This window comes from Fibroporia radiculosa, assembly GCF_000313525.1.
Source record: "Fibroporia radiculosa TFFH 294 genomic supercontigs, scaffold16192, whole genome shotgun sequence".
Lineage (NCBI taxonomy): Eukaryota > Fungi > Basidiomycota > Agaricomycetes > Polyporales > Fibroporiaceae > Fibroporia > Fibroporia radiculosa.
This window is the reverse complement of record NW_012133492.1, coordinates 104,310-112,971: the sequence shown is the minus strand read 5'-3', so window position 1 is coordinate 112,971 and position 8,662 is coordinate 104,310. Positions and strand designations below refer to the sequence as shown.

Sequence of the window (8,662 nt, the reverse complement as noted above, 5' to 3'; positions counted from 1 at the left end):
CCTCCCACGACCACTGGCGGTGCCTTGAATCCGTCCACCGCGAGTACTTCCCCCAGTCCCACACACTCCAGCGGGGCACTCGCCACTAGTGTTCAGACCGGCTTGTTTGGCCTGCTCGCTCTTTTGGGCTTCACGCTTGCCTGAGCGGATTCGGACTGATTTTGGACTATATGGTGCAGGGATTGTCGGGATCCAGCTTCCTTTTTTTTCTGATATAGAACTCTCGATGTGCTTCCTTTTGGACAATGACTTTTTTGCGTCTGTGCGGCTTTGTACAACTCTCGGTAATTTTGTCCTGGACCGATTACATTAGATTGTGCCATCGCGCCACTACTTTTGGGATATTGTTACTGTGATTCTCTCACATATTCTGGGCGTTGTACTGTGTTCATTAGCATACGTACAACATAGATTCTCTTGCCTTGGGGTCTAAAATTTTGAACAATATAACGTATACTTTGGATCTTCCTGAACTCATTGAACGAGTTGGAGGCGCCGGCTGGGGCAACTGGGATTATTTACAAATCAATCCGAGTGCTGGGACCTCCACCCGCAATCGCGAATCCCATGGGACTTTACCTTCATCCACCATGTCTCACTCGTACGAACACCTCCTCCCACCGAGCTGGAAAGCTCAAATAACGACCTGGCTGGCTGAGGACACCCCATCTTTCGACTACGGCGGCTATGTCGTCGGTGAAGCTCAGCGCGAGGCGTTTCTGCTCGGAAAGGGCAGCCAGACCGCCGTCCTCGCCGGCGCACCATTCTTCACGGAGGTCTTCGCACAGCTCGGATGCGAGTAAGTGTGTCAGAACCACGCTGGACTCGCGGGCTCGGACTCGTCGCTGACCACGCAATGTCCACGCGCGGCGCTGCAGGGTCGAATGGCACATGAAGGAGGGCGAGACCTTCGCGCCCGTGAAGCATGTCGCGACGGTGCGGGGGAAGGCCCGTCACCTTCTCCTCGGCGAGCGCGTCGCTCTGAACATGCTCGCGCGGTGCAGCGGGATCGCGACCAAGTATGTGGTCCCGTTCATTTCGCCCGGGTGCGCGCTCATCCCGGTCCGCCGGAAGGTCCAAGGCCATCCAGGACCAGGCGCGAAGCTACGGGTACAGGGGCATCATCGCGGGGACGCGAAAGACGACGCCGGGGTTCCGACTGGTAGAGAAGTACGGGATGCTGGTCGGGGGAATCGATCCCCACCGGCACGACCTCTCGAGCATGATTATGCTCAAGGACAACCATATCTGGTCCTCCGGTGCGGGCTATGTGCACTAGCGGGTGTGCAGTGTCTCACCGGTGCTCGCGTGTTTATCAGGATCAATCACAGCAGCGATCAAGGCAGCGCGTGAGGTCGGCGGATTCAGCCTCCTCCTCGAGGTGGAGGTGGGTTCCGAAGCGGAAGCGGATGAAGCCATCGATGCCGGGGCCGATATCATCATGTTGGATAACATGGAAGGAGCCCAGCTCGTGAGTGTTGCTCGCACACTCAAGGAGAAGTGGCAGGGAAAGCGCAAGTTCCTCTTCGAGAGCAGCGGCAATATCACAGAGGCCAATTTACAGGAAAGAGCGATCAATGGTCAGCACACTGCTAGTAGGGTATTCGGGGAATTGATGCTCGTTATTTATTCCCGCTATAGAGATCGACATACTCAGCACAAGCACGGTGCATCAGTCCGTACAACATATCGATTTCAGCCTGAAGATCCAAATGCCGAAGTGATACAAGATGTATGCGAAGTTGTAGCAGCCAGATTGCATTTGTATTCCCTATCGTTTTTATTGATCATTATGCACGAACCGGAGCTCTCATGTTCATGATCTTAGTCCAAAGAGCGAGAGCGCATTTGTGCCTCGGACGCCGTCCTTATCCACCTCATCCCAACCGTGGACGCCATCAATGGCCTCCAAGTTTTCAACGACACTTTTCCACTTTTCTGCCCCGCCGAGCGGCGGGAAGAAAGGATGGTCGGTGCCGAACAGCATCCTTCTGCTTCCCAATCTCCGTGTCGCTGCGCCGGTCCCCTTGGATGCCCCGGCGGAAGAGCCGCTCTTGACGAACTTGTCGGAGCGGCCAATTACGTCGCTCACGAAGCCAAGCTCCTCGGAGCCGTATGCGACCGCATCGAAATACAATTTGCCGAGGTAATATCGGGCGTCGTGTTTAAGTCTAGAGGCGACGACGGGGTCGTGATCGATGCAAGAGGCAAGCCGAGATGAGAGCTGGGGAAGTGCGCCGCCGGAATGCGCAAGGAGGATGCGGAGATCCGGATAGCGGTCGAGGACGCCAGACAATATCAGCCTCGTAATCGCCTGTCGGTGGCATCAGCCGGAGCACGGTGGCGGTGTACAGAAGTTAAGAAAGCGCACTATTGTCGTTTCGAAGGGGAAACCCAATGCGAGAGGCAGGACGTGGCCGTTCTCCTTGTCGCCCCATTCTTTGCCGTCCACACCGTAGTGTGGGTGCAGAAAGACGACTAGGCGTGCTTTCTGGATGGCGGCCCACACGGATTCGAGGGCATCATCATCGAGACCTTTGCCCAGCCCGCGCGAGCCCATGATGATGCCCTTGAGGTGGGGCAGCGCCGATATTTGCCGCACGGTATCGAGCAGGGAGGAGGTTGTCACCTCGGGGACGAGAGGAAGAAGCCCGAAGCCGTAGAGCTGCTTCAGCTCACCGCCGGCAGCGCTGGGGGAGGAAGAGCAGTATTCCTCTAGATCGTTGTTTAGCTCACTGGCCAGTTGGTGCGCGGTGGATGCTGGGAGAAAGTCTAGCCATGGGTTTGCAGAGCTTTGGCACCGTCAACATGCTTCAGAGTATGGATATGAAGGGACAGACCTCACTACGGAGATATCAATCCCATGTCTCTCCATGAAGTTGAGCTTTTCTACCTTGTCCCAGAACTGTTCATGACTGACGATAAGTATACATCTTGAATATGGACTGAATACGGACTGAAGTACCTGGGGGCCCATTGGCCGACCTCCGCTGGGTTCTCCGTCGAGGATTAACAGCCTCTCCTCCGTCTTTCCCTCTGCATTCTCCCTGGTGAATATGCGGGGGGCGTTGGAGCGTGCGCGCAGGAATGCAGCGTAGCGAGGGAGGTAGACGTGCGTATGGATGTCGACAAGCAACCTGTGTGAAGCCACAGCCATCTGGACCAATTTCGACGAGCTGGAACGCGCTGTGTTGCGCGAGACAAGTCGCGACTGAGGGGGGGGGGCAAAAATAGAGATGATCGACGCTCGCGATCCTGAGCCACACGTGCAGTTGTTGAACAGTTGGTCAGAGCCAAAACAAAGGTTACAGACATACAACGACCAGGATGTCAGCGAGAACTCCAATTCCAGAGATCTGTCCTAGCTGCTTGAACTAATCCACTAGCATGCACTTTGATGCAACTCGCATTGTCCGCGCCATGTTTTCCCGACAGTCCATATGAAGACAGATGAACATCGGCGCAGAAGACCGTGACAGCACTGTAATTCATATCCCTCTCGTAAACTCAAAACGCAGCCTCGTGCACCACAGTCACAATGTCCGAGGACGAAGAGGAATTACGATCAGTTCGAGATGAGGTACGCATCAGCTCGCCGTTAGCGATGTAGACCTTGACGTCTTGCCAGCTGCTGGCAGTCGGCGAGACCATCGCACAGATCGAGGCGAGGTACACCGCGGCGCTGACTAGATCATTGGAGCGCACGAGGAGGCTTGAGGCTAGGGTGGTTGATCTAGAAGCCCAGCTTGCACTTTCGTCTTCGGAGCTGCAACGTTTGCGAGCAGAGAATGTCGACTTGCGCAGATCATCTCAGGTCAGTTCTTCAAGTTGCAGCAGTCGTAGGATGTATGTCAATTTGTTGCTGAACAGGCAGGATCCCACCGCACGACCAATGAGAGAGAAAGTGCAGCCGGTACAAACAGCCAGTCACAAATCTTGGTATGCTGTAGGATGTCGTCTTACTCGTTTATCTTGCTCATCTGATCACAAAGGATACGAAAGGCAAGGCGGTCGCTAGACGGGCACCATCGACGGAACCATTGTCACCCGTATCAGACATTGACTTACGGGGTTCCTCTGCACATGCGACGGCAGCACACAGGCAGAGACGGCAGGCGGGGACAAGATCTGCTCGACCGCAGCCCTTGAAGATCGCCGACCCGAGTAGTCCAAGTGCAAGCGCAGATATTCAGCCCCCACCGCGACAAACAACACCATTGCCTGAGTCCCCAGGTGCTTGGTATATTGAATATTTGAATCCACCGGCGACGGCAACAAACTCTGCTGGACCCATGTCATATGCTGATCTTCAGAGCCTCCTGGGACTTGATGATGAGACGGTACAGTGGCACTTTGATTAAATATCGATCAGCACTAATGTAGTCGATCGGACTCAGATGATCTGTATTGAAAGGTACTGAGCGGTGTGCAAAGGGAATCAACATGCTGATCAGACATCTCGACAGTCTTGGATGGATGGACGACCCATGTATGAGGATCCATATCCACAACAATCTAATCTTCGTTACGCGCGCATTGTTTTTAGAGGGGCCCAGTGGGACATACCTCGTCAATTGGGGCAGACAGGAGGTTAATAGGAACGTGAAAAGGTATCTTGTTGAAGGCATGAATAGGCCGGCGGCCTCGCTGTTCCATTTGTTCTTCAATCCGCAGACCCAGGTACGCGTCTCGCCGATATCATCGCGCAATATGAGCTAATCGAATCTACAGCGTGGGCTAGTAGAAGCGTGGTTTTACCTTGGGGCGCACGAAATGACTGCGGTGGAACTGGGCTCGGCCTGGCATAGTAGTTGGTTGCACAAAGAGGTAGGCAGATCTGACTGAAGACTGCACGGACGGTGCTCACGGCTCCGCAGGAAAAAAAGGTGCTTTGTGCAGAGCTGATGCAGAGGTGGAATAGCCGTATGGACGGAAGAGATGTTGCACGGATGATTGAAGAGCGCGAACTTGAGCAGTGCACCATCCAGCTGAAGCACGAAGGTCAAGAGGATGCAACCGCTGCATTCTTAGAGGAGGTTTTGCGGGGTTAGAAATCAGTCGAGAATTATACTGGGATTTTGCATTCTAGCATTGAGAGTACAAGGGTGTCGCCTGATCGCATGTAATGGTGGATACCATAATTATTACGTGATTTTCTCATGACAACCGAATCAGTGTTACAGCGCCCCAACATTTTCCTGACCACCTCAGCCCGACTCCCGACCGTCTTGACCCGTTTCTTCTTCAACGACATTCACCATGCGCTGCTCTGCGCGCATCCTGACGCTCTTTTCTCTTGCACTCATTTCGACACAGTCTTTTACGTTCGTCAGCGGTCAGTCGCCGCCGGGGACTACTGCCCCCTCTGTAGGCACAGGCCTCCCAACGTCGGTTCCCGTCCCTACGCCGTCCCCCCCGACCGTGGCGACCACTTCTCCCACTCTCGCTCCCACTCCCACTCCCACCGAGAGCCCATCTCCTACCACGTCGCATGCTGTCACTGAAGCCGCGAGTCCAACCACCTCAGATGCTGAACCATCTCCCACTACGTCTTCCTCTTCTTCCGAACATGTAACATCTTCAAGTCCTACAACTTCTTCTGCACCTGCTACTCACGCTACACCTTCCTCTGCGACACCCTCGACTTCAAATGTTTCTCAGCCCACTTCCTCTACTGTTTCAAGCTCTTCTTCTTCGGCTCCTGTAGCCACGTATGTTTCTCGCGTCTTGAGGTGTCTAGTCACATTCTAATACCGTGTGCAGTTCTCAGCCCTCGTCATCACCCTCCTCCGCGGCTGTGTCCACTCCGACTCCTATAACCACCACTCCTGTTCAGACGGCTGTCACGTCTACTCCTGGGGAGCCGACCCCTTCCAACTCTCCAACTACACAGGAAATAGTTGGGATGCCTTCATCGAATGATGGACCCACTGCTAGCGACGTTTCAGGAGCCTCAGCCACGGGTGGTACAAGTTCATCCAAAGGGTACGATTTTCTTGATTTCAGCTGCCGTACACTTTTCGCTGACTCTGTCGTAGCTTCTTTTCAAACAAAGCTGCTGTAGCAGGAGTATTTTCCGTTGTTGGAATCATCGGTGCGGCCATCATACTTGGTGTCATTCTGCGAATCGTCCGGCATAACAGAAGTCGTCACTACGACGATGAAGACACGCAGTATTTCGACAAGGAGTTGGGAGCGAACGGTGGAAACTATGGTGATTCGCCTCAGATCGCCGACGACAACCAAAGCGAAACAGAGGTGATAACCAATGCCGCTGCCGACGCCTATCCCGACCGCACGTCTCACTACGGCTTGGGTGGTTTCGACGATTCTCAGCCACGCGCTTCCATTGTGGAATATGCCAAAGGTACTGCCTATGCCGCTGCTCGTAGTCAAGCAGGCCCGTATCAGTATAGTGGCCAATCCGTTGGCTACGCTGGTGGTTTCACCAATGCGCACTATCAAGGACCATCTTCCCCAGCTGAAGTTCATCAGTACGCCGACCCGTACAATGTCGCTCGAAATGCAGCGATGGCCGCCGCATACGGTAATGCACAGCCGCAAACCGTCCAGTACAGACATGGGGGCGATCCGTATATGTAAAACACCCGTTTTAAATGTGTAGTGCGTACATTTGGTGCGTCGTGTTGTTACTTCGGTCGTATAAGTGTGTCTCAGTAGTTTGGTTAGCTAGATACCCAGCGTCCATAGCCAGCGGCTCCCTGTACTTTCGAGTGCTCTTCGGGAGCCTGCCAGCAATGTTTCGTTCGCCAGACTTTTCCCCCCTTCTTGGACCATTCAAATCTGTGACTCGCTCTGTATTGTTCTGCAGTGTGTTCGTCACAGACAATATGTGGCTGCAACGTGTTTGATCTTACTGGTAATACATGCATCCGGCAAGCTGCTTTGTTTTGAAGGCACATCTTGTCGGAATTCACGCATAGCACTGTCGATTATATTTAAGTTATTTTGCAGGTCGCGACACTGTACGCAGTATATGCATGTCAAGGGACGATGTACACTAGTACTTCCTGTACCGTATATGTGAAGGGTGGCAGTGGCACTTTCGAACCATCACCCACTACCTTCACTTACTACTTACGTTCATATTAGCTACCTGTACTTTACATGATATACTGTGATACACGCGCAAACCTTGCATTCAAAAAAACAATCGCTCGTGATGATAGCATCAGTTAGATTGGCCTGTAAATCTCGATGACATGGGGAAACTAGTTGTGATGGAGCTGGGTAGAGTAGGCAAGCTCATGTCGCGCAGGCTCATATCCCTCAAAGGCTCTAGGTCCTTCATGATCATGCTCAGACGTCCCATTCCAAGTCGATCCTTCAGGCCCCTTCCCTCCGCGGTGGCGCCGTCATCTGCAGTATCGTTGAAGCCCTTCTCTGCCTGGCCCCAGTCGCTCCGCTGCGCAAGGTATGGCCTGAGCAGACTGGGCTCGATGCGGCCGAGGTAGCCTTCCGTTATGTAGGATCTGAGGATATCTGGCCGGACGAGGAAAACGTTTCCGAGCTGCCGGATGAATTCGAAGCGTTCGTGAAGGGAAGGGATGGAGAACGAGCTTATAGTGTCTTGGTAGGACTTCAGATCCCTAGAAAACAAACAATGAGGATTAGTACATGACGCAGAGCCAGTTGAATACGCGCACTTCGCGAGCATCAGCCCTCCAGTTGCGCTGACCGGGAACTTCCTGAGATGTTCGAGCAATAAGCTACAACAACAGGTCAATGAGAGGCCGCGGAGAAGTTTTGTTGAGATGTATACCTATGGAACGCCACACCAATCTCGGTCAGGAAAATCTCCAGATTCTTCCCGCTCAAATTCGCTTTAGAGGCATCTCGAACTCTTTCCAGTATTTCGCAACAGGCTACACAAGGCTCAGTGTTGACTCGTGCGAACGACAGATCGTCGTTTCGAGGCTTGAAATCATTGCGTTTTTGTTTTGTGAGTTGCAGCGCAAGATAGCTGATGATGGCTACAGTGCACCAATGAAATCACCGGTCAACATAGTGGGAGTTACGCACTCACCATCAGCGAGACGTTGCATCAAGTGATTAGCCGCGCCCTCAATCCTACTCACGGACTGGTTGTTGAAAACGACCATATCTCGACGTACGGAGACGGAGTTGCTTGCGAGAGGGAGGAGAGCCAGATTGACGTAATGCTGCCACAAATGACATATGAGGTCAACCTCATGTAGCATGACTAGGACCTGTAAAGATGGTTCGGACTTGGTATCTGCAGCATCCAAGCGGGATATAGCACTGGCGAATGGTCATTTGCATAAGGAACGATAGCAATAGCATACTTTGTACTTACGTCTCCAGAACGGTCTCAATGTAAGCGCTGCCGATGGCCGTCGATAGTACTCTCAGCAACGCAAAGGTCTGTTTGGGCCTGCAAATGCTATGTCAGCTACTACATTGCATGATTCCAAATACGAACGCACACGTCTGTAGCGGGACTTAATTCAACACACCTCCCAATGGCCTCCGCATGCCATTTCAACATCTTCTCGGCGATAGCAATACTCACTTGGCCATCTTCCTCTCTAATGGGTTCCTCTCCTGATTTCTCTTGGTTCCGCTCGCTGCTGGAACCAAGTCCACCAAAACGCATGATCGCTGCAGCGGCCTGAGCAGA

The 8,662-nt window shown here is 53.1% G+C and overlaps 5 protein-coding genes across 5 annotated transcripts; 3 read left to right on the top strand and 2 right to left on the bottom strand.

Moving 5' to 3' along the window:
- Positions 1 to 590: 590 nt before the first annotated feature.
- Positions 591 to 1,724, top strand: FIBRA_07790 (uncharacterized protein; the record flags this gene model as incomplete). The annotated part of the gene is made up of 5 exons (XM_012329456.1): positions 591 to 799; positions 879 to 1,019; positions 1,075 to 1,259; positions 1,320 to 1,580; positions 1,642 to 1,724. 5 exons carry the CDS (start codon positions 591 to 593, stop codon positions 1,722 to 1,724), a joined length of 879 nt encoding a protein of 292 aa, XP_012184846.1.
- A 92-nt stretch (positions 1,725 to 1,816) lies between these two features.
- On the bottom strand, positions 1,817 to 3,157 carry FIBRA_07789 (uncharacterized protein; the record flags this gene model as incomplete). The annotated part of the gene is made up of 4 exons (XM_012329455.1): positions 1,817 to 2,314; positions 2,372 to 2,792; positions 2,841 to 2,905; positions 2,966 to 3,157. 4 exons carry the CDS (start codon positions 3,155 to 3,157, stop codon positions 1,817 to 1,819), a joined length of 1,176 nt encoding a protein of 391 aa, XP_012184845.1.
- Positions 3,158 to 3,538: 381 nt separating this feature from the next.
- On the top strand, positions 3,539 to 5,051 carry FIBRA_07788 (uncharacterized protein; the record flags this gene model as incomplete). The annotated part of the gene is made up of 8 exons (XM_012329454.1): positions 3,539 to 3,580; positions 3,629 to 3,814; positions 3,871 to 3,939; positions 3,993 to 4,340; positions 4,398 to 4,414; positions 4,467 to 4,680; positions 4,732 to 4,827; positions 4,878 to 5,051. 8 exons carry the CDS (start codon positions 3,539 to 3,541, stop codon positions 5,049 to 5,051), a joined length of 1,146 nt encoding a protein of 381 aa, XP_012184844.1.
- Positions 5,052 to 5,259: 208 nt separating this feature from the next.
- FIBRA_07787 (uncharacterized protein) lies at positions 5,260 to 6,603 on the top strand (the record flags this gene model as incomplete). The annotated part of the gene is made up of 3 exons (XM_012329453.1): positions 5,260 to 5,711; positions 5,764 to 5,985; positions 6,039 to 6,603. 3 exons carry the CDS (start codon positions 5,260 to 5,262, stop codon positions 6,601 to 6,603), a joined length of 1,239 nt encoding a protein of 412 aa, XP_012184843.1.
- A 589-nt stretch (positions 6,604 to 7,192) lies between these two features.
- On the bottom strand, positions 7,193 to 8,638 carry FIBRA_07786 (uncharacterized protein; the record flags this gene model as incomplete). Its single annotated transcript, XM_012329452.1, has 6 exons — positions 7,193 to 7,610; positions 7,668 to 7,730; positions 7,784 to 7,994; positions 8,048 to 8,283; positions 8,339 to 8,416; positions 8,469 to 8,638. The coding sequence occupies 6 exons, from the start codon at positions 8,636 to 8,638 to the stop codon at positions 7,193 to 7,195; spliced, it is 1,176 nt and encodes a 391-aa protein (XP_012184842.1).
- Between the last annotated feature and the right edge of the window lie 24 nt (positions 8,639 to 8,662).